Below are 25,714 nucleotides of genomic sequence, written 5' to 3' on the forward strand. Positions count from 1 at the left end.
GGGCAAGGTGGAGTGGTAGGATGCTGTCGAACTGTGCGGCTAAACTTTGGAATAGAATGCCAGTGGCCATGAGATTTCAGTCCAACCGGCAGCTTTTCAGGAAGGCATTGAAAACATGGCTGTTTGCCTCTGCCTAGTCTCCCTGAGAATTTAGGTGGTTTTCCTCTTCCACATACATGCAAGACGCCACAGCATTCGAGCGCTTTAAAAACACATATCCTATCCTATCCTATAATACAAAAACATTATGAATGCCCTCTGCTGAAAATGGTGCAAAAAGCTCTCAAAAGGGGTTTTCTTCATAAGTTCCTCCTTCTCAGGCATGGGTGACACCTGCTATGTCTTCTATGTGTCCTATCCTCGAGGTGACGGAATCTATCGCAGAATCGTACTGCTTGAGAGATAAAATTTGCAGCGGATGCTGATTTCAAGGAATATTGGTGATGTCATCCGGAGTATTTACCAATTTAGCATGGTAACCTCATACCCAAGACCGCAGACATGCTTTTCCTACAGGGTGTGTTTTGTGATCCCTTCTTCTGCTGACCATGATCAATTATAGTCTGTAACTATGATGCATTTTTGCACCCCACACAATAGTGTTGTGTGGGGTGCTTGCTTAAAACTTTCTGGGGACTGTAATTTCTTCCTACCTGGCTGACGGACACTGCTTCCTGGGCATTGCTGGTACCCTCGCCGCCGCACTTCATCACCTTCGCGGCCGCCGAGGAGGGGATTGCAGCACTACACTGCCCAGGCTCCCTAGCGGTTCCCCAGCGGCGGAACGCGGCCACGTCATCTTTGCACCCGGAAGCGCTTTAAATTGCGGCCCACCCCGGCAGAGCGGGTGCTTGCTTCATTACAACTTTCTGGGGACTGTAATTTCTTCCTACCTGGCTGACGGACACTGCTTCCTGGGCATTGCTGGTACCCTCGCCGCCGCACTTCATCACCTTCGCGGCCGCCGAGGAGGGGATTGCAGCACTACACTGCCCAGGCTCCCTAGCGGTTCCCCAGCGGCGGAACGCGGCCACGTCATCTTTGCGCCCGGAGGCGCTTTAAATTGCGGCCCACCCCGGCAGAGCGGGTGCTTGCTTAAAACTTTCTGGGGACTGTAATTTCTTCCTACCTGGCTGACGGACACTGCTTCCTGGGCATTGCTGGTCCCCTCGCCGCCGCACTTCATCACCTTCGTGGCCGCCGAGGAGGGGATTGCAGCACTACACTGCCCAGGCTCCCTAGCGGTTCCCCAGCGGCGGAACGCCGCCACGTCATCTTTGCGCCCGGAGGCGCTTTAAATTGCGGCCCACCCCGGCAGAGCGGGTGCTTGCTTAAAACTTTCTGGGGACTGTAATTTCTTCCTACCTGGCTGACGGACACTGCTTCCTGGGCATTGCTGGTCCCCTCGCCGCCGCACTTCATCACCTTCGCGGCCGCCGAGGAGGGGATTGCAGCGCTACACTGCCCAGGCTCCCTAGCGGTTCCCCAGGGGCGGAACGCCGCCACGTCATCTTTGCGCCCGGAAGCGCTTTAAATTGCGGCCAACCCCGGCAGAGCGGGTGCTTGCTTAAAACTTTCTGGGGACTGTAATTTCTTCCTACCTGGCTGACGGACACTGCTTCCTGGGCATTGCTGGTCCCATCGCCGCCGCACTTCATCACCTTCGCGGCTGCCGAGGAAGGGATTGCTGCACTACACTGCCCAGGCTCCCTAGCGGTTCCCCAGCGGCGGAACGCCGCCACGTCATCTTTGCGCCCGGAGGCCCTTTAAATTACGGCCCATCCCGGCAGAGCGGGTGCTTGCTTAAAACTTTCTGGGGACTGTAATTTCTTCCTACCTGGCTGACGGACACTGCCTCCTGGGCATTGCTGGTCCCATCGCCGCCGCACTTCATCACCTTCGCGGTCGCCGAGAAGGGGATTGCAGCACTACACTGCCCAGGCTCCCTAGCGGTTCCCCAGTGGTGGAACGCCGCCACGTCATCTTTGCGCCCGGAGGCGCTTTAAATTGCGGCCCACCCCGGCAGAGCGGGTGCTTGCTCAAAACTTTCTGGGGACTGTAATTTCTTCCTACCTCGCTGACGGACACAATGCTTCCTGGGCATTCCCGGTCCCCTCGCCGCCGCACTTCACCACCTTCGCGGCCGCCGAGGAGGGGATTGCAGCACTACACTGCCCAGGCTCCCTAGCGGTTCCCCAGCGGCGGAACGCCGCCACGTCATCTTCGCGCCCGGAGGCCCTTTAAATTACGGCCCATCCCGGCAGAGCGGGTGCTTGCTTAAAACTTTCTGGGGACTGTAATTTCTTCCTACCTGGCTGACGGACACTGCTTCCTGGGCATTGCTGGTCCCATCGCCGCCGCACTTCATCACCTTCGCGGCCGCCAAGAAGGGGATTGCAGCACTACACTGTCCAGGCTCCCTAGCGGTTCCCCAGTGGCGGAACGCCGCCACCTCATCTTTGCGCCCGGAGGCGCTTTAAATTGCGGCCCACCCCGGCAGAGCGGGTGCTTGCTTAAAACTTTCTGGGGACTGTAATTTCTTCCTACCTCGCTGACGGACACAATGCTTCCTGGGCATTCCTGGTCCCCTCGCCGCCGCACTTCACCACCTTCGCGGCCGCCGAGGAGGGGATTGCAGCACTACACTGCCCAGGCTCCCTAGCGGTTCCCCAGCGGCGGAACGCCGCCACGTCATCTTTGCGCCCGGAGGCGCTTTAAATTGCGGCCCACCCCGGCATAGCGGGTGCTTGCTTAAAACTTTCTGGGGACTGTAATTTCTTCCTACCTGGCTGACGGACACTGCTTCCTGGGAATTGCTGGTCCCCTCGCCGCCGCACTTCATCACATTCGCGGCCGCCGAGGAGGGGATTGCAGCACTACACTGCCCAGGCTCCCTAGCGGTTCCCCAGCGGCGGAACGCGGCCACGTCATCTTTGCACCCGGAAGCGCTTTAAATTGCGGCCCACCCCGGCAGAGCGGGTGCTTGCTTACAACTTTCTGGGGACTGTAATTTCTTCCTACCTGGCTGACGGACACTGCTTCCTGGGCATTGCTGGTCCCATCGCCACCGCACTTCATCACCTTCGCGGCCGCCGAGGAGGGGATTGCAGCACTACACTGCCCAGGCTCCCTAGCGGTTCCCCAGGGGCGGAACGCCGCCACGTCATCTTTGCACCCGGAGGCGCTTTAAATTGCGGCCCACCCCGGCAGAGCGGGTGCTTGCTTAAAACTTTCTGGGGACTGTAATTTCTTCCTACCTGGCTGACGGACACTGCTTCCTGGGCATTGCTGGTCCCATCGCCGCCGCACTTCATCACCTTCGCGGCCGCCGAGAAGGGGATTGCAGCACTACACTGCCCAGGCTCCCTAGCGGTTCCCCAGTGGCGGAACGCCGCCACCTCATCTTTGCGCCCGGAGGCGCTTTAAATTGCGGCCCACCCCGGCAGAGCGGGTGCTTGCTTAAAACTTTCTGGGGACTGTAATTTCTTCCTACCTCGCTGACGGACACAATGCTTCCTGGGCATTCCTGGTCCCCTCGCCGCCGCACTTCACCACCTTCGCGGCCGCCGAGGAGGGGATTGCAGCACTACACTGCCCAGGCTCCCTAGCGGTTCCCCAGCGGCGGAACGCCGCCACGTCATCTTTGCGCCCGGAGGCGCTTTAAATTGCGGCCCACCCCGGCAGAGCGGGTGCTTGCTTAAAACTTTCTGGGGACTGTAATTTCTTCCTACCTGGCTGACGGACACTGCTTCCTGGGAATTGCTGGTCCCCTCGCCGCCGCACTTTATCACATTCGCGGCCGCCGAGGAGGGGATTGCAGCACTACACTGCCCAGGCTCCCTAGCGGTTCCCCAGCGGCGGAACGCGGCCACGTCATCTTTGCACCCGGAAGCGCTTTAAATTGCGGCCCACCCCGGCAGAGCGGGTGCTTGCTTCAACTTTCTGGGGACTGTAATTTCTTCCTACCTGGCTGACGGACACTGCTTCCTGGGCATTGCTGGTCCCATCGCCACTGCACTTCATCACCTTCGCGGCCGCCGAGGAGGGGATTGCAGCACTACACTGCCCAGGCTCCCTAGCGGTTCCCCAGGGGCGGAACGCCGCCACGTCATCTTTGCGCCCGGAGGCGCTTTAAATTGCGGCCCACCCCGGCAGAGCGGGTGCTTGCTTAAAACTTTCTGGGGACTGTAATTTCTTCCTACCTGGCTGACGGACACTGCTTCCTGGGCATTGCTGGTCCCATCGCCGCCGCACTTCATCACCTTCGCGGCCGCCGAGGAGGGGATTGCAGCACTACACTGCCCAGGCTCCCTAGCGGTTCCCCAGCGGCAGAACGCCGCCACGTCATCTTTGCGCCCGGAGGCGCTTTAAATTGCGGCCCGCCCCGGCAGAGCGGGTGCTTGCTTAAAACTTTCTGGGGACTGTAATTTCTTCCTACCTGGCTGACGGACACTGCTTCCTGGGCATTGCTGGTCCCATCGCCGCCGCACTTCATCACCTTCGCGGCCGCCGAGGAGGGGATTGCAGCACTACACTGCCCAGGCTCCCTAGCGGTTCCCCAGCAGCTGAACACCGCCGTGTCATCTTCGCGCCCGGATGCGCTTTAAATTGCGGCCCACCCCCGCGACGCGGGAGTGCGCGGGAGCGTCGCCGGGCTAAGCCCGGGCAAAGGGCGGGCCGTCTGTGGCCGTCCGGGGCAAGGAGGGGCTGGGATGGCCCACTCCCTTAAGGCCTGGTCTCCGGTGTGTTTGAGTACCGGGTATTGTTGTCTCTTTTGTTTGTATAATCTCATATAGGTTTAGCAATTTGCATAATATATCTAGCTGTAGGAGTTTTATGCCAATGTCCACACGCTCGGGCAAGAGCTTGAGGGGGGGAGGAGGTTGCGCAAATGATACCATGGACCAGTTCATCACCCGCGTCGTTACTGTCATTGAGAAAGAGATTGCCATGACAGAACGTCGCCTTTCTCGGGAACCACTTGCTAGCAAACGCTCATCACTGGGCCCCTTGGCACTAGTTCTCTCACCTGTGCATGTTGCTAACCCCCTGCTTAATGCCTCCTCAAGCACTGATCATCCACGAGTTGCTGCCATTAGGGATAGTCTGGATAGGCTAGAGAGGCTGTCTGCTACAGTGCCATGTGGGGATGGGATATCTTTGCCAGATTCTCGACCGCCAGAGCCACACGCCCACCTAGTTTCTTTGTCAACTTCAGCTCACCACGAGGAATTTGTTCCCCATCTCGTGTCATCATCATTGGAAGTAGTTGCAGTACCCTCCACAAAAAGGAAATGTATAGCTAGCCCTCGCAAAGGATGCTATCTTAAGCCACATAAGAAACCGAGGAGGAATGGTAATGGGGGGGCGTGATTCCTAAGGGTTCGGGGGTGGGAGCCAAACATTCCCAGGGGCTGGCGGGGGGAGCGGCCTCTGGTGCTTCTGGGAAAAAGTCGAGCGTAGATTTGGCATCTGCTCCTGTTGCAGGCCCCCTCCCTGAAACTCCACTGATTGCACAGTTGGAGCATCTAATGAAATCCTTGCTCCTCCCAGTTTTAGAAAGAATAAAGGGATTGACGGAGGGGATGGATAGATTCGAGCAGGCGACCCTCGATAATTTTTTCTCCCTAAAATCCCTAATCAAACTCCACTCTAGAATTAGGGAGGATGAATTGAGAGGTGACACTGCTCCTCGGACAACAACACCTGATGTTTACGCCCCGACCATCCCATCAGGAGTGGCGCATGGGATTATTGGGGCAAATGCATCCACTGCGCATTCTGGGGCCTTTCCGGGGGTTCCCACAAATGTAGGGGTGGTTGCTGTAGATGTTGCTGTAGATGTTGTAGCGCAGTCCAAGGTTTCTATGAGTAGTGATAACCCCTCAAAGGTGGTTACGATGTCTGCAGGTTCTGACACCAGTGGCGCCGCTAAAAATACGAATTCTAGTAACCGCAAAGGTGCTGACGCGACTAAAAATAAAACTGGTGCTTCGACTCTAGTTTCTAAATTGCAGCCACTAGGCGAAAGGGAAGCAGATATTGCCCCTAATGTCAACTTACCCCCAGCCTGCCAGCCCTTTGTAGTTGTTCTCACAGGGGTCCCCATGCTTAATCCAGGCAAACACGAGTCGTACACTGAACTCGAAAATAAAACTATATTTTGGCCTAGGGAAAATAGACCACTCCCTAGCTTTATTTATTTATTTATTATTATTTTTTTTTTTTAAACCTTTATTTGCAAGAGACAAATAGAAACAAAGATGTGCCTACAACCCTCCGGGCCGGCCGGTGCAGCATCTCAAAACAACGTTACGGTACACAGCTCATCAGCCGACAACCAGGGTCCGGCAGCCATGGAGCATGACATCGATCAATCACAAAACGACAGGATATAAAGAGGTTTCATTTTTTAAAACAACTAAACAAACGAAGAAGAAAAAGACAAGGCTATGCCCGAGTTGTTACGTCCGTTTCATAAGATGCGGGGCGAGTCAGACCTAAAACAATAGGGAAAGACAGGAGAATCTTCAGAGGATAAAAGAAAAATGGAGGGGGGGAGAGGGGGGGACCCACTCCCTAGCTTTATTGATGGCCGGGTTATCCATGTGAGAAGGGTTAGCTGGTTAGGCACTAGGTCCAAAGATCTAAGGGGAGATTGTATTTTAGTTAATTTTAAAGATCCTAGGACAGTTAGATTTATTTGTAGCCTCGATATTAGAGAGGGTAGCATAGGTATCAGTACTCGCGACCTTAGCTACTGCAACCCCCATCCAGCACCTGCATGGCCATTTAGACCCACAACTAGGGAGGGGCGGGCTAGTAGCCATCTTTATGACAAGTTACCGCCCTCTAGTTTGTTTTGTCAGTTCTTAGGCCCAAATTCCTACTGGCCATGGCAGGGTTGTTGACGACACGGCAACCAATTGCCTAAGAAGTCATATGCTGTAGCTGCTGCACTTGGGAGCTTAAGCGCACAAGGGGACACACTGGGATATTATAGCCTCCCCACCCCATTTTCTGCCTCTTTATCTTTTTCTGATCTCCCACACGGGATGCCACCTGATTGCACTGAATCAAGTGTGTCTTGCGCCATGGTATCATTGGATGGTGTGCCAAAGATTCCTGGCTCTGGGCTTAATGCACTTACCCATAGACCTTTAGCCGAGCATGCGATAGCTGATAATGATGGTCTGAAGATTGTCAGTTGGAACATAGGTGGCATTTCCCGAAATTTAGATCTACCCGAGTGGAACTCCTTTATTGAGTCCTTCGGGATATGCATTTTCCAAGAAACCTGGTGTTTGGAACCTCGATACAAGGTTGGTTATGTTACCTATTTCGTCCCTGCTATTGCCCCTCTTGCAGGGAGAGGTCGCCCCTCTGGCGGCCTGCTTATTTGGGTTAGTATTTCCCTGGGCTATCAGATTAGGTGCAGAGAACTTAAGTCTCCTGACCTGCAGAGATTATTAGTAAGAGGGCCTCTTAACGGGCGGTCCCTGGAGATCTTTAACATTTATGCCAGAGGCTCCAATGGTGGATTGCCTTCTTCGACTCTAGTGGGTCTTGAGGACGAACTTAGATTGTGCGATCCGGATATGTACATCATGCTTGCTGGGGACTTTAATTGCACCTTTGAGCCCCTAGCGGCTGATGACATCTTGGGTACGTCAGATGAAGATGTTAGGAGAGGTATTCCACCAATATCTCTAGTGCCTATTAAGAAATGGTCCCAACGGGCAATACAACTGAATGCCATAACTTTGGAGCATGGCCTGAGGGCGGTTAATGGAAGAACAGCTTCGGATTCCTGTGGCGCCCACACGTTCAACAGGGTAGGCCATTCATCTAGAATTGATTCCATTCTGTTGAACTTCAAACTTTGGGCACATTTACTAGATATAGCAGTTTTACAATCCACGGACAGTGACCATAATCCACTTGCTTTGTCACTGACCACCTTAAGGGTGACGGATAAAAATTGTCAGGCACCTCATGTGCAGAGGTCGACAGGTGAAGTTTGCCCCTCGAACTGTGGGAGACGCCTGAAATGGGATAATGTTGTCATGGACGAGGGTAAGGTCCTGGAAATACGATCAATCATGACCAAGGTTTCGACTAGCTTAGAATCCACCATTCTAAATGCCCATGAGGTTTCCACTCTTTTTGTTAACACCACCAAAGCCCTGGGCGACCCTTTTATCATACGTAGCCAAAGCATTAAGACTGTAAGGAGAAAGCTTCTCAAGGGTAATCCAGGTTGGTACTCCAACTCTTGTCGGAGTGCAAAAAGGGACTTGATTAATGCAGTTAAAACAAAGGGACGTGGGATGATTAGCGTTGCCAGGAAGAAGTATAGGGGTGCTATCAGTAAGGCAAAAGTAGAGTGGGAGAATCCGTTTTGGTGCAATCTGAAACTTGCAAGCGCCAGTAGGGATTCTAGGGGCTTTTGGGACCTAGTTAGAGCCAGGAATAAGCCCACTGATTGGCTCCTAACATGCAACATCCCCGAGGCGGCATGGTTTGATCACTTTTCCCGCCTTTACACTTCCATAATGGGGGACGGGTCGGGATCCCCAGAGTTATTATCATTGGACCCTCCTAGGCTGAGTGAGGATCTATTGTTCACTGTCAAAGAAGTGGAGAATGCTATAAAGTCTCTTGTTCCCAATAAGGCTGCAGGCCCTGATGGGGTACCGGGGGATTTGATTCGCATTAACCCATTAGAATGGGGGAATCTCATTGCCACATTACTTAATGCAAGTTATTATGATGCTGCTCTCCCGGAATCTTGGATGGGTGCTGAAGTCGTCCCGATCTTCAAGAAAGGGAGTCGGGACGACCAGCAAATTACCGACCCATAAATCTAATAGATTCATCACAGAAAGTTGCAGGGAAGGTGATTCTTGGAAGGGTGCTTCAGTGGGTAGAGGACAACGGGATACTCTCTGATTTTCAAGCGGGCTTCAGGTCAGGTACCGGCACTATTGAGCAGTCCTTTCGACTGCTGTTACTATACTGGAAGGTGGTTGTACTAGGCAAAGGCAGCCTGTATCTTGCTTTTATAGATTTGCGGGCTGCCTTTGACCTAGTACCTCGTGGCTTCCTATAGGGGGTATTGTCCGATTTAGGAATGCCCCTGTATTTATTGTCGTTACTAATAAAGCTCCACAATGAGAACTTCGCGCAGGTGCGGTGGAGTAAACAGGGCCAAACGACCGCTAGAATAACAGTAAACAGAGGTGTCCGTCAGGGGTGTGTCCTTGCCCCCAATCTGTTTTCATTGTATGTCAACGGAGTCGTGGAGCACCTTTTAAAAAAAACCTTGGATGCCCCCTCCCTGGCGGGCAGGAGAATACCCACTTTATTATTTGCAGATGACGCCCTTTTGATTTCTAAAACACCGGTTGGGCTACAGAGTCTTCTTGACAGTTTTCAATCTTTTTGTGAGTCTCGGGGACTAAAAATTAACACCGAAAAGACCAAATATTTGGTTCTGAATCCACCGAAAAAGCTTGGTCGTTCACCTGTATTAAACATGGTGGCCCTGGAAAGGGTAAAGGAGTTTGATTACCTAGGGATTCGCCTTTGTGATACCATGAGGTGGGATTGTCATCTACAAAAAATGTTATTGAGCCACAAGAGGGTGGTGGGGTCCCTGCTTAATGAACAGCGGTCATCCACTCTTAAACCCATTGCCCCGGTAATAGAGATCTACAAGGCAAGAGGTGTTAGTGCGGCACTTTACGGAGCAGAACTTTGGGGAACCCAGAATATGGATCAGTTATCTCGTTCAGAGAATAAATTCCTGAAGGATCTAATGGGTCTTCCGTATAGCATCCCCACTTTACCCTTACTCCTAGACATGGGCTGTCGCCCTATTAGAGAACAGGCTAGGTTGCGACCCCTCCTCCTTTGGGCCCGCCTATGGAGAGTCCCTGAACTCTCCAGCTATGCGGAAGGGCTCAAGGACGTCCTTTCAATGTTTGGTTGGTCTAAAATAGGCTGGCTGAGGGATGTTAAGCATCTGCTTGGAGAACTTGGAATGGGAGAGGCCTGGCAGTCTAGGTCTGCGCCCCCTAAGTCAGCTCTAAAAAAAGCTTATTGGAAGTGGGTAATGGACACGAGAAATACTGATCCCAACCTGTGTAGATCCACCAGAGATTTTTTATTAACGAAGGAGGTTTCTCTATGTGAACCTTATCTCGATGTTATTTCAAAACCTAGAGATAGGGCTCTTTATTTTAAATTTAGAATAGGATTGCTCCCTTTGGGAGAATTGACCGCTCGCTGGAAGATTCCGGCACAGACTACATCATCTTGCCCTTTCTGTGCTTCTAGGATTGAGTCGGTTCCCCATTTTAAGGGCTCGCCTGCTGTGCGCATGCGCATAGCTGGCGAAGCTCTATAGGGGTTTAAACAGCGTTTAACCAAGCACGATTACACTGGCGATTCCACGGAGTGCATGTGCTTTTTAGGTCATTGCGCAAGCGCAAGCCCTAAAAAGCGCGTGCACAATGCCACCAGCCGCCTGCCTGCCTGCCTCGCATTACCACATCAAAGGCAGCCCTCCCAGCGCATTTCTCACCCCCTAATTATTCACGGCCGGCCGGCCGGCCGTACTTTCAGTTTCACGGCCGCAGGCCGTGTCTCCTTTTATGCTTTTCTCTTCGTCTTTTTTCTGTCTCTGATTCTCCATTTCTCTGTGCCTTTATGTTCTCCTCTCTCTCTCTGTCTGCTTTTCTTTTTCTTGCAGCCTCTCTCACTGTCCAGCTTTCTCCCTCAATGTCAGTGTAAGTCCATAATTGTGCGGTAAACACAGCAGTCACAGAATCTTCTAAATTCAATCACCTCACCATTTTTCAATTACCAATTTATTAAAGGAGAGTTAAAAGAAGCTTAAACATTATATATAATTCCAATCAAATCCCAGTGCCAACTTTACTTTTTGGAAAACTGCTTTTTCAAGCTAACTTTCCCAAACTTAATGTATACCATTTAAAATACACAATGGGTACCATGCGTACATAATATGGCCCTACATTGCCATCTTAGGGTTCCTGTGACATTTATAAACCGCTCTGCCTCGTCACCTTGTGGTTCATGATATTACTAGAACCCCCTCATGGCAATATCGGGCCACATTACCCAGTTACATGCTATGTTCTCTCTCTAACTGATTTTAACTTTCTTACCGCCTCTCTCACTGGCCAGCTTTCTCTCTCATCGTCTCGCTATCTTCCTCCCTCTCTTTGGCTCGTTTGTCTCTGATTTCTGCATTTCCCACCTCGACCATATATGTCTCTCTTTTCGAGCCCTGGACCTGTTTTTCAGTGCTACTCTCTCGGTGCCTCTCTAAATCACTTCTCCAGCCTCAGTCTGTCTCTCTCTTCTTTGTGATTCTTCCCCCCTCCCTCTATTTCAGGTTTTCAGTCTTTCTCTCCATCTTTCTCTCTGGCTTCCGCTGTTCCCGTATTCTTCTCTCGTCGTCACTCTCGTTCCCTCACTCATTTTCATACCTGTCCATTTTATTTCCCCCTCTTCATCCTTTCCGCTTATCTCCACTTCATTGTTTTCCTCTTTTCCTCCCTCTTTTCATTTTCCCCTCCAATTTTCCTCCTTCCTCTCCCAGTTCATCCTTACTGCTAACCCTTCACCCCAACTAATTCTCTTCCCACCTATCTTATTTATTTATTTATTTATCTATTTATTTATTTATTTATTTATAGTGTTTTGTATAGCGCGAACAAGACCCGTGGGTATCAGAGCGCTTAACAGAACAGAATTGCATATAGACATTATAGTAGCAGTACTAACCACAGAAGAATAATGAGGTAGAAGGCAGAATACTGCCTGGATGAAATTAGATATATATATTCATAAAGACTGTGCAATTAGCGTTATATGGCGAGCACGGCTTGACTTGTGTCATGCTAACAAACCATGATCATTGAGGTAGGGTTATAAGGTTATCTTCGTTCTCATTATCACTTTCTCATACTTACTCATCTCTCACTCTCCTCACTACAGCACTGCCTCTCTGTCCCCCATCTTCTCTCCCACTCTCACTTTCTTTTCGCAGTCTCTTAAAATCTCTAATGCTCTTTTGCCTTCTCACTTCCTTCCCACACCCACGCACCTGTACTCTAATCTATTGAATTAACTCCCCACACACTCTTTTTGTATCCCTCTCCTGTTTTCTCCTCACCCTCTGGCTTCTCTCTACCCCAGCCCCTCTCCCTCGCTCACTTTTAAAGTTCCCCGCGAGCCTTCTCTTTGGCTGCGGCCAGTGCCTCGCAGCACCCCTTCTCGGCGCTCTCTGGAGCCACCGTCACACCGCTGTGCGGCTCATGGCTGCCGGCGCAGCCTTACTACCCATTAGCCTCCTGGCGCAGTCATTCTTGCACTCATGGGCCACGTATAATTGTCCGTCTCGGCTACAAATTGCCTCTTCCCGCAGGCCCATTCGCATAAATCCTGCAAGCTCGTCCAAACCTGCTCCGGAGTGCGCGAGAGCGACGCACGCGCGCCAAGAGCCAATAATGGGGAAATCTCCACTAAATGCTTCCTTCAATTAAGGCAGGGAAAAAAATAATAATCTCCCGGTTTTATGTCGCAAAACATTAGCAAATGCAGAATCATTTGGGGGGAGCGGAATGGGGGGTCTTTTGGCAGGGACGCCGTGTTACATCATGACGCCAGAATGCAGGCTCGTGAAATTCATAGAGGGTTAGTGCACGTTTTGGTGATTCTCCTCCCCCCAGTGTACTTTTTTTTAAAACTTGTTTAACTTGTTTAATCACATTAACCTTTAACATTTCTCCCCGTTTGGTGCCCTCCCTCTTAACACCAAAATCTACACTCCTCCCACCCCCACTTCCGGGTTAAGTAGAGTGCCCTTCGTCATCGGCCGCCCGGGGTCAGCCTCTCCCGGATCCCCTCTATAGCCGCAGGGGCCACGGTGATCAGCCCACCTCTCCTCCTCCCCTGCAGCAGCTGATCTATCACTGCAGTTCACACCGCTCTGCAGGTAAAGCCCTTTAATGCCTTTGTGCATTTAGAGGTGACTCATTGGTTATGCAGCATTTTCCATTGTTGAGAAAACCAGCCTGAATGCTGTCCTTTTGACCACCAAAAACCCACCCAATAACAACAATTAAGCTGTTAAAAACGTTGTTTGCGCTTTGAAGGTGCTCTCCAGCATGTTCAAGAACTATGAATTCATAAAGATTATTAACACCAGAAGGATCACTTCTGACATTTGATTGGTTTTTGCACTTCACTTTACTCATTCAGTACGGCTGTTGGATAGATTTTTAGGTCTCGCCTATCCCACTCACCCTCACACCCCCTCACTCCCCCTCACTCACCCTCACACACCATCACAGCCCCCTCACACTCGCACCCCCTCACTCACCCTCACCCTCACACCCCCTCACACCCCTCACCCCCCCTCACTCACCCTCACACCCCCTCACTCACCCTCACACCCCCTCAGCCTCTCACCCTCACACCCTCTCACCCTCACAACCCTCTCACCCCTCACCCTCACCAGCATAGCATAACAAAACATAGCATAGCATAACAAAACACAGCATAGCATAGCATAGCATAAGAAAACACCGCATAGCATAACAAAAAAAAGCATAGGATAGCAAAACATAGCATAGCATAACAAAACAAAGCATAGGATAGCAAAACAAAGCATAGCAAAACAAAACATAGCAAAGCAAAACAAAACATAGCAAAGCAAAACACAACACAACATAGCATAGCATAACAAAACACAACAAAACATAGCATAGCATAGCAAAACACAACAAAACATAGCATAACAAAGCATAGCATAACCAAACATAGCATAACCAAACATAGCAAAACAAAACATAGCAAAACAAAACATAGCAAAACAAAACATAGCAAAACAAAACAAAATATAGTATAGCATAACAAAACCCAACAAAACATAGCATACATAACAAAACATAGCAAATGACAAAGCTATTAATTTAGCTATTTTAAAGAATAACACATAAATAAAAAAACTTTGATTTATAAGACCAATAGCTCAAACTTTCCTAATGCGAGCCCTATTGCATTTTCAATGCTTGTTTATTTGAATGGCCTGCTTATAAAGCTCCTCGCCATAGGTGGCTCAAACCTTTATGTATAGAGCTGGGTACCAGACATTATAGTGAGGCTTTGCGAATTCTGAAATCTTACACACGGTCCCTATTTGTCTGTGGTATGGTGAAGTTTTTAAGCTGGGCATGGCTAATCGGGTCCAAAAGGCTTATGTATATTGTTTAATTTTGGTCTCTATGTCTGACCATTTTATGTAATTTATTGGTGCCTTTCGTATTTTGTCTTGTATGTTTGCTTTCTTACGGATTGGCTGTTTTATCTTTTTATCATGTGACTGTATTGCTTTTAAAGATATGTTCTATATCGAAATAAAGCCAATTTTGACTTGACTTGACTTGAAATAGTGTTGGCCTTCGCTGATCTTACTTCATCGCAAGGTGGAATTTGTACCTTCCCGTTGGTACTCAATCGATACTGCGGATCCCTGCATTTCATGAGTCTTGCTCACATTCAGCAGGAGACTGCCTCTTACAAATCTGTTTTCTGTTTCCCATTGGTAATTTTGTATGTCCAAGAGGATTTTAAGTTAGACCCTTGCAGAAGAGGTCCTGATGCTATTGCCACTGTGTTTGGGGAGCCCCAAAGACTCATTCGTCTGATGGTTCTTATGCATTCCCCCATTATGCTGAACACTGCTTTTATTTCCTGACTCTCAACGAGTGTCCACTGTACAATCTGTTCATCCAGTAGACTCTTGCCAGTTCTTTGGGTATTACAAAAGCATATCTCGACTCACACCCTCAGTGATTTGTGTCACCACTTAGAAAGAAATGAAGCTGTCATATGTGAAATTGAATGACCCCTATGCTGGTATCATTGAGGCAAGTTCCACAAGGGTAATGGCTGCCCAGTGGAAGTATGTCCTACTTGTTGGCATTTAAAAGGCTAATGCTTGGAATTCTATATAGCTTGATCAACACAAACTGATCTTGTGTTTGGGCTGATTCCCTGGTCTGTGTCCCAGCTCTTCCCCAGGGCCTGTAAAACTCGAGGACAGATAGGCAATCCTTGTGGCACCTATTGCTGCAGTGCATGGAAACACAAATACCACATTCTGAAATGCTATAATGCACCTCCTTTGTACTGCTGACTTTCAGAGGGTAGCGAAGCAGAGCAGTCATGGCTAACTCTAGGATGGGGTAAATGTCTAGAGAAAGGAACACTTTTGTAATTGACAATAAAAATATTGTCTAAGCAGTCTTAGAATGGGCTCATTCCATCTGATAGCAAACACAAGAGTCTGCTCCAGTTGCCAGCTGAAGCTACAGGTTGATATTTTGTTTCAGGCTCTGTTGATCATCACTGGGAGAGCTCATCACAACATCTCCAGGTCAGAATCAGGTGCACAGACTGGGGCTTCCAGCTGCCTAAGAGGAAGGTGCAAGAATCAAAGAAGGGTCTTGACTCCTAACTCAGCAAGGCTGAGTCCAACCAATTTTACATATCAAAACAAAAAGCCAATGCTGAGAATTCCCATTTATCAACCGATAATTTACCAAAATAGCTGTTTCGAATAAAACAAAAACAACCTGCTTGTAATATAGCACCATGCGAGATTTATTCTCTTTTGTAGAATTTTACCTTTTTTAGCACACTATTTTTAGTGCATGGAAATACAAAGAATTTTATATACAATATATACATACATAAGCATAAATCACAAAAAACATTTGCAAATTTCATACACACTTGGCCAAACAGTCATACAAGAAACATTCACACAAATGAAAAAAGCAAAAAAACAATAGGTCCACGTATCGGTGACGAATTGATGGAAAAAATCCTTCGTAATTTTCAATTTTTAGAGTCTGTACAAATCACAGTTCTACAAAGTATCTCTTGTGACAGGTTTAAAGGGCTGTTCTAAGGCACCAGTAATAGACCAGATACGGGACAGGGCTGGTCGACGCGTTTCGAACCCCTGTGTGTAGGTGGGGTTCTCCTGAGGACCGGAAGGGTTCTTGGGATGACTGTCAATTAATCGCAACCAATGGTGAAAGAGTAGGTTCCCAAAACGGAGTTTGATTTGTATTTCCCACAGAAGGAGTGCTCACAGGGACCGCTAGTGTAACAGCTTCTGGCTCGCTGGTATCTCCTCGTTGCTTAAGAGCGGCCGCTCCTTCGCGATTGAGGGAAGGCGTCCGTCCTTCTCTCAGGTTTAGACGAATGATCATTCATCATTCGAGCGGCCGCTCTTAAGCAACGAGGAGATACCAGCGAGCCAGAAGTTGTTACACTAGCGGTCCCTGTGAGCACTCCTTCTGTGGGAAATACAAATCAAACTCCGTTTTGGGAACCTACTCTTTCACCATTGGTTGCGATTAATTGACAGTCATCCCAAGAACCCTTCCGGTCCTGAGGAGAACCCCACCTACACACAGGGGTTCGAAACGCGTCGACCAGCCCTGTCCCGTATCTGGTCTATTACTGGTGCCTTAGAACAGCCCTTTAAACCTGTCACAAGAGATACTTTGTAGAACTGTGATTTGTACAGACTCTAAAAATTGAAAATTACGAAAGGATTTTTTCCATCAATTCGTCACCGATACGTGGACCTATTGTTTTTTTGCTTTTTTCATTTGTGTGAATGTTTCTTGTATGACTGTTTGGCCAAGTGTGTATGAAATTTGCAAATGTTTTTTGTGATTTATGCTTATGTATGTATATATTGTATATAAAATTCTTTGTATTTCCATGCACTAAAAATAGTGTGCTAAAAAAGGTAAAATTCTACAAAAGAGAATAAATCTCGCATGGTGCTATATTACAAGCAGGTTGTTTTTGTTTTATTCGAAACAGCTATTTTGGTAAATTATCGGTTGATAAATGGGAATTCTCAGCATTGGCTTTTTGTTTTGATATGTAAAAATAAGAGGAAGGTGCAGCAGTCTCAGGATGCAAGCAGGAGATAGGGCCTATTGTGGATCACTTCTAAGGCACAGCATTCACTAGAGCTTCTCGGTGCTAGACTAAGCGGCACCGCCTATAGAAAAGGCACATAACCAACTGTATAAGTGATTTTTTTAGAAGTTTTCTGAATTGGAGGACATTTGGTTTTAGCCCCAGATGAGTAGGAAGAGAGATCTACATTCTCACTACTACCACAGAGAAAGTGCTCCATCGCTGAACCTCACTGTGCAGGTTTTGGGCGCTGCTGCTGAAAACTGGAAGCTTGTTCACAACACTTGCTTAGGAGTGCGCCAGAAACTTGTTTTTGTGAGCATCAGGTGATTGTTGCTAGAGTGCTCTGTTTGCTGTTGCTGGTGATCTGAAGATTATTGTTTTCTTTATAGGGAGCCAATGCACCTGCCATAGTGCAAGAGAGATATGGTTACCCAGAGTCCTTGTGATTAGACGGGCAGCAACATTGCAGACTAGTTCTAATAGGTGAATAGTGGAATGTGGATAATAATAATAATAATAATAATAATACGGCATTTTATACAGCGCGAACAGCTACCTCACAAGGAGGAGTCCCGGCGCTAAAAAGAACAGGTTTGACCATGAGGACTAGAGTATTAGCACCTAGCGCGATTGGGTGAGAAGCCAGGTCTTCATCATCCGCTTAAAGCAGAGCTCGGAGGGGGCCTGCTGAAGCGCTGGGGGCAGGATGTTCCAGAGTGCCGCCACATTGGCAGAAAAAGTTCGTCCACCCAACCGAGCCCATTTTGCTCGTGGAACTGCAAGCTGAACGCGGCAGTTGGAGCGAAGAGAGCGGGCCTGGGTATATCTCGGCAGTCGAGTTTTCAGATAATTTGGGCAGGTGCCATACAGAGCTCTAAAGGCCAGCGTATGTGCCTTAAATTTGATTCTACTGGCTACTGGTAGCCAGTGAAGTGAAAGGAGGTGCGGAGAGACTGAATGCTTGAAAGGGATCTGCATTAACAGCCTCACAGCCTCATTTTGGACCAGTTGCAACCGCTGAATTAGGTACTTAGGTAAGCCCAGATAGAGGCCGTTTGCGTAATCCAGCCTAGATGTCACTGTGGCATGGATTACTGTTTTTCGGCAGCTAACTGGTAGGAGTCGCAGAATCTTGCGAAGATTCCTCAGCTTACTCAGACAGCAGCCAACTACTTGCTGGATGTGCGAGGCAAAGGACAAACTGTCATCCCACCGCACCCCCAGATTTTTTGCCGTGTGGCTAGGCGAAGGGGCCTGTTCCATCTCTGCCGGCCACCAAAGTTCTGAGGGTGGAGGGGGGCCTTTGCCAAAAAGATCACTTCCGTCTTGTTTGCATTAAGTTTTAATTTGTTTGTGTTCATCCAGCATGCAACATCTTGGAGACAGCCCTTGAAACTCGAAAAGGACGTCTCCGACACCTCCGAATACGGAAACACCAGTTGGGTGTCGTCGGCATATGAGATTGCCTTGACCCCCCAATTGGCAATCAACGTAAAGAGTGGAGCCAGGTATATATTAAATAATAGTGGGCTAAGTGCCGACCCCTGAGGGACGCCACAGCTGAGGACCTTGGGTGTTGAGGAAACGGTCCCCAGCGCCACCTTCTGTGTTCTCTGAGTCAGATACGACTGTATCCACCCCAGTGCCTGGTCCTGGATGCCGATCTCAGCCAGTCGCATCAGCAGCCTAGCGTGGTCGACCATATCAAAAGCGGCGGTGGATTAGAGATACACGGATGTCTGATGGCAGTGTATGGACCTGGGGCACCAGGGCAGCTGCTCGGGGAAAGGAGAAAACTGCAGTCAAGACGCAGGGTGCAGCCACTTGGGCTCTGCAACTTTGTATGTAGAAAGTTTTGCAGGGTGGAGACACACAGGCCTCACACAGCCATTGGCACCGCGTGGAGAAGCAGTTGTGTGGTTAATGCAGCATACAGGGGCATGGGTCTCACAATGTCATCGGTGCCGCATGGATCTGGTCTCTTGAGATTGCAGCAGCAGTGACGTCTACGGGCTTCGGAATCACTACTCTCATGTGACACGTCGGTCGTGCTGACAGTAGTGTCAGATCCCTGGTCTTGGCAGCTTGACTATTTCAAATACCCCAGATGAGGTTCCTGAATGCTCGGGCTGTTGCTGAACAGGACAGATCCTCTTCTAATAGGGTAGGCAACTTGCTGGATCCTTCCTGGGTCCTATTAGTGAAAATCATCTGCCTCAGCCCCTAGGGTCTGACTCTTACCCTTGGAAAAAAAACAGCCAGGTTTCGGATCCCTGATCCTCACTTTCATCTACACAAGTGTGCACAGGTCCAAGAGAACAAGGGTGAACACTGGACAGGATTCAGGACCAGCCCATATCCAGCTCAGTTGGCTAATTCAGGGTTCTGCAATGTCGGTCCTGGAGGGCCGGATCCATGCCAGATTTTCATGGTAACTCTATCGAAATGCGGAAATGCTGCAAATCTGGCATGGATCTGGCCCTCCAGGACCGACATCGGCGAACCCTGGGCTAATTTAACAGACCTGTTAAACTCGAGGGCCGCCAACTTTTGAGGGAACCAATGAAGTCAAAGCGCTTTTTCTATTCACCTTGCCAATGCTGCATTGCAACGTGCTTCGTGTAAAACTGCACTTCGGCTTTTATGTGGTGAACTTGAGACAGGCATGGCCCTTCAGCACACAGTAACAGGCGCAGGGATGAGCAGGCAGCTGCTCTTCATGGGAAGAGGTGTGTAGGCTAGACGTGCCTGTTGGTCGTTCATCTCTGCCTCTATTGAAGATCACAGGCTGACAGCTGTTGCAATTGGTTTGGCCAAGTCCAATGAACCACCACAGTTCCTGCCTTCCCTCTGCATGTGGAAGGCAGACAGTTGCACTTGATTTTACAAAACATTCCTTGTGAGCAGTGCACAGAAAGCTACAGGGAGGGGGAGCCATCAAACTCTGACTCCCACTAACCCCGTGGAGAGCCCTGTACCCTACGAGTTCCATTCTTGGTGGACCCCAACAAGAGTACACCCCCTCATCTTATCCCAGACACTATAATGCATGCTGCACATACAATCAATGCAAATAGGCGTCCTAGTTATGACCGGTATGACCTATAAGGATTTAACAAGGATAGTGCGTAAGCAGTGTCCCCTCTGGGATGCAGTGAAAAAGGGCCTGTTCCCCCTCTAATAGAATCATTTGCTGCCAACTGTTAGTAGTGTCATAGAAAGATCATGGGATCACCAAGATTAACAAAAAGTACCACCTTGGGTGGGCATCAAATACCCTGTTCTCAAGCAGCATACCCTACCATGCTGAGCACTTTTCAAGAGAGTCCTGGCATAGTTCTCTCCAGTGACACACCTGGTCTGTCGCAATAAGAAAATGAGGAGCTGGATGTCGCATGGGATTTTTAACCTGCCAATCGGAAGTCAAGTGCTTTTTTTCTAGCATCAGTGGTCTTGAAGGGCACTTCATTAACACATTTAGTTCCGCTTATAGGGGCAGATTTACAAGAAAGTGACGCATCTGTGAAGATGAGTCACTTTACCTGCGCCACTTTGAGAAACCCTTGCGCCACTAAGGATGTGCCGTATTTACAATACAGCGCACCATGGCACAAGGATTGACAGATGCGCCAGAAATTCTGACGCATCTGTTGACGCAAATGTCATGCATTGCTGGAGTCGTGTCGCAAGCACGACACAACTCCAGCAATGCAGGGGGAGGCCTATCCTCATTGTGCTGCTCACTCCTTACGCCTGCTTCAAGCAGGCATAAGAATTTGACGCAGTGGTGTCTTAGAAGTTACGCAGTGAAATCTTGTAGATTTCACAGCATCACTTCTACGAGGCTTTTTTGCCTTGGAACACCCAGCCTGCTTACATTATACCTGACGCATCTCCCTAGATGCGTCACGTTGTAAAAGGGCCGCATTTTTGCGCTGCTGCTGCGTCACAAAAAGTGATGCAACTGCGGCGCAAAAACGATGCAAGGGACTTGTAAATCTGCCCCGTTGTATGGAAACTGACCTGATGTTTTTGGTTTGCTAGGGAGCAGCTGCACTGAAAAAAAAAAGACTGTAGTGATCAGCATTGGGTGCAGAATATGTGCTGGTGATTGTTCTTTCTATGGTTTAGTCCTTCGTTACCACACATCAAATACTTACATCTGCCTCGTTTGAGTAGTACTCATTTGATACATTTGATCTTATACAATGTGGATATACCAAATAAGACTGAATGATGAGGTAGAGGGAATACACTGTGGAGGATGTTAAACTGTGAACTTCTATTACATCTTACGTATGGAAGCTACTCGTTTGCCTTCAGGGAAGGACGGATGCTTAATAATGAAATGAAGGAACCCTCAAATGTATGAATTAAGATTAGCAGTACCGTTTGCAGAACTAGAGACAGGTAAAAAAAAAAAGGCAACAAAATAAATAAAAATGATTAAAAAAAAATAGGGAGAATTACAATTTGAGAGTTTTCACTAATGGATAAGGACCTCATGTAGAGGTCCACGAATGAGCTGCTAATTGGCTGGGGTGGCAGAGGTACCATCTCTCTTTCCTCAGTGGCATCAAAGTCAGTTTCATAGAAAATCTCCCAAAGAAGGGGATCGATTTTAGATATGATAAATCAATGTACCTGGTGAGCGTGGAGTGGTTTCTCCTAGCACTAGGGTGAAATTGATAGTTTTTCTTGCCTGGGGCCACCATGCTGCCAATAGCAGCCCTGGAGAAGAACAGATATGGTTGACACATTGTCCAGAGCCTTGGCCTAATTGGCTTACATCCTAAATAAGTTCTGGGTGGGCTATGTGGGCTACAGAGCACCCACAGATAATTTACGGCAAGAGTGTTTGCGATCGTGGAGCTGTCAGTGGAGTGCAGGAACCAAGAGCTGGAACAGGACAGCTGCCAACCTTCTGGTGGATGCCCATTATCGTCCAACTCTAAATGAGGTCAAAGATCTTTCTATTCTGTTCTCCCAGTCCAACTCAAAGTCATCTATTGAACAATATCCTTCACTTTAAGCAAAATGTGTTAACTCTACTCCTTTCTGAACTGTTTTATAGTATACGCTACAATGAGAAATCTGGACAAGCAAGACCTGCTGGTTGAAGCTGCTGGTAAAAGGCTTGGTAGAACTCTGGAAATTAAACAATTAGATGTATGCTCTGAAGAATCAATCAAAAACTGTGTGGATAGCATCCCCGACAGGCGGATTGATGTCCTGGGTAAGTAGGATACAACTGTAAGAAGAGAATATTTAAGAGAATATTTAATGCTCTTATACTACAACAGGATAGAGGTGGTGTTTTGTAAATTTTCAATAAACCAAAATGTATTTGTTATAATGCAGTTTCAATATGTTATCTTGTCCTTTACCATTGCACCAAAAATTGGCAATATGTGTAAATGTGAAAGTCAGACTGGCGCTTTTAACACCTCATTCATCAGATTAGCACGTTTAATACTTTTAAATAAAATTCTTCAAGGAAGTACTTATTTATTATTGATTAGAGAGCCAATTTCTGAGGCAGCCATTGGGGAGCTCTGTCCACGAGACAACATATGTATGTAAGCGGCATCATGGTCTGAGACTATTCATGCAACCACAATTTACATTATGATTTTTCCATTAGCTTACTTCAGTAATTCAACGTTTTGCATTTGTTGATTTTTCGACTGGTTAATGGTGCAAATATAGAATCTGCACTGGTTTAAGTGCAAAATAGAATAGCGCTTGAATTATGTCCCCCAAAAATATTTTCCCACCCCACTTAAAATATGAAGAGCATCAGACGATTGAATATAAGATATTATATTTTGTCCTGAGATCAGAGATAAGAGGTGAGATCAGGTTGAAACATGTCAACAATTTTCTTATTAGGTATAGTATATACATTCTGTAATGAGGAGGCATTAACAATATCCTAAAATAGTAACTAAGGGAGAAGTTAGAAGATAATTTGACCAACACCACTGAGAGGGTTTAAATTGAGAGTGCAGGAAAAGGAACACATGTACAAAGGCACATGGTTTGTGCTAAAAAAAATTCTTATAGAATTCCTAAGAGATAGTCAAACTCATTTAAGATAGTTTATGGTAATCTATTAAAGCGCAATATTTTAAACAAGAGAGTTTTTAATTTCTAATGTCTTCCTAATTTTCCAGTGGGTGATGCAACATTCCAGTAACTTGCATACCATAAACATTCTCCTATGCACTTTTCATATTATTCTTTTTTATAATATTTATTTTTATTGTTTTTTCAAAGTTTCCAAGATAACAATACTGCGTTTTTTCATATTGGCCCACATTGACATCTTAGGCTTTGCATATTCCTCCAATGTTTTGTGTTTTACCCTTCTACACATATTGTAGTTTAGGTCTGCAACAGAGATTTCTGCATCAACATTCCTTCACAAATTGCTTGTACCCACGTCCCATCTCCATTAGTCCCAGATCTTCTGATACTGCTTATGACAACCTCTCGTCTTGTAAAGTAACTCTTCTGTCAAGGCACAATTCCTCTTTGCCATTCTCTCAGCGTGGGTCAAACACCCTCTCCCCTCTTCCCCGTTTCCTATCAATGCCTTGTTTAGCTATCATGAGTTCGATCCCAACTAGTGTCCAAGAGGCTGCTCCACTCTCCCATCCTTCCATTGTACCCAACAAAGCTATTTTAGGTTTGGGAATCAGTGAATAGCTCACAATGTTTCTTAGTGTTAAGTGTATTGTGTTCCAGTATTGAGTGATTTTCAGGCAGCTCCGGATAGTGTGCATGAATGTCCCTCATGCATTCCCACAGTGAAGGAAACTGGGTGACTATGCTCCGCCCTCTGCTGCGATCTGGCTGGGTGGAAGTAGACCCTGTGAAGGTGTTTAAATTGTACTAACCTAAGGATTGTTGACAGTGCTCATGAGCTTGGTAACATGTTCACCTCTACCCATCTTCTAATTCTCCTAGGTCTTGCTCCCACTTCTTCCTTAACATCTTAAAGTGGTCAGGCGTGCTAACTATTGGTGATCTGCAAATCCTCAAGATGCCCTTCTTTCCTAATTTTTCTTTGCCTCCAAAGTTGTTGAACTCCGGCACTTCCAAGAGCTTCTCTTTATAGAGCTCTAGGGCATGGCAAAGTTTGAGGTATTTAAAGAGTTGAGTTTTGCTGTGGGTGAAATTGTTCGCTAGTTGCTTAAATGTTCTAATGAGACTTGATGTCCAAACATCTCCTAGCTTTGCATTACTAATAAAATCCTGTGTAAGAAATTCCTGCAGTTCTGTCACGGCTATCAGTGTTTTGTGGCATAATGGAGCTCCCCCATTAATTTACTCTGTCATTTGCCATTTGCTGTGCCTCAATGCTGCTCAAGGTGGTGGCGAGTGGGGGTGAGGGGGGCCTCCATAAAACAGGGAGTGTGAATCTAGCAGGTCAAGAAGATCTAGCTGAAGCCATACTGTTGAGTCACTTCTCCCACAGAAAAGCCATCCATTAAATAGGATTACTTGGGATGCTCAGTAGTATAGGTGGATATTTGATATCCATAATCCATCAACAGGGGCTTGTGCGTTTTTGGAGAATGAAATCTCGAGCAACCCCGTCCAACCATAGATAAGTGCTTAGTTCTAACTGTATAGATGACAAAATTGTTGTGGTAAAAAATGCGGATAGATTTGTATGACGTATAGGATTCGTGGTAGTGTGACCATTTTAAAAAGTGCCTCCCTTCCCATTATGGTAAGTGGCAAGCTGAACACCCCTCCATTTCTTGTTTAGTTCTTTTGGGCAGAAGGGCATTGTTTAATTCCTAACTTCTTTTGATACCAAAGGTATTTAAAATTGGTATTTGCTACACTCAAGTGGGTCGTTTCTATTTTTTTGTGAGATTGCACCTATTACTGACATATGTGTTGATTTTTCCAAATTTACACCAAGGGCTGAGGCCTCGACATAAGTCTTTCGCATGTGGAATGTTCTGGTGCGAGAACTGTCTGGCTGCTGAATTAATAAATACTGGATATCTGCAAAAAGCAAAACCCTGTCTTTGGACTCCCTCTTCCATCGAAAGCACCTCAGATGTGCATCTCATCTAATCCACTTGGCCAGCAATTCTATTATGATCACAAATATATGTGGTGAGAGTTAACGCCCTTGCCAGGCACCTCAATGTATGGGTAAGTGTTTAGATAATAATCTGTTCACTCATACCCTGGCCCATGGGTAAGTATCCAGTACCTTAATATATGTAAGGAAGTGCTGGCCAAATATCATCCTTTGAAGTGCCTGGTGCATGAAAGGCCAGTGGACTGTATCAAAGGCCTTTTCAAAGTCGACTGAGAGTAGTGCTGGTGAGCCCTGTTAGTCCTCACTGCACGCCAAAGTGACCTGCAGTCATTTCAGGCAATATCGGGTACCTCTCACTGGCATGGAACCATTTTGGTCGGTATGCACCTGTTCATGTATCACTTTGGCAAGCTTTTTTGCCAGCAATTAGGCTAGGATAAGGTTTTTGATCTGAACAGTTATCTGTGATATAGATCAGCAGGGAGCCCATTTGTTGGGGTAGGGGGTCTGCCCCATTTTGAGCTTACCTACATAGCAGCGCTCCTTAAATCATATGGGAGCCTGCCTGTGATCAGCATCTCATCAAAGAATGCTTGC

General features: G+C 47.7%; 1 protein-coding gene across 5 annotated transcripts in view; it reads left to right on the top strand.

Annotated features, from left to right (window-relative positions):
- Nucleotides 1–25,714, top strand: part of LOC144776709 (retinol dehydrogenase 8-like) — a 234,220-nt gene that overhangs the window by 136,331 nt on the left and 72,175 nt on the right. For all 5 annotated transcript variants that reach the window (XM_078659282.1, XM_078659283.1, XM_078659281.1 and 2 more), the window contains one exon: nucleotides 22,124–22,285. In XM_078659282.1, the coding sequence (XP_078515408.1) occupies nucleotides 22,135–22,285 (151 nt within the window). In that variant the 5' untranslated portion in view covers nucleotides 22,124–22,134. The remainder of the gene's footprint in view (nucleotides 1–22,123; nucleotides 22,286–25,714) is intronic.

The sequence above is a fragment of the Lissotriton helveticus genome, chromosome 1_1 (genome assembly GCF_964261635.1).
Source record: "Lissotriton helveticus chromosome 1_1, aLisHel1.1, whole genome shotgun sequence".
Classification (NCBI taxonomy): Eukaryota; Metazoa; Chordata; class Amphibia; order Caudata; family Salamandridae; genus Lissotriton; species Lissotriton helveticus.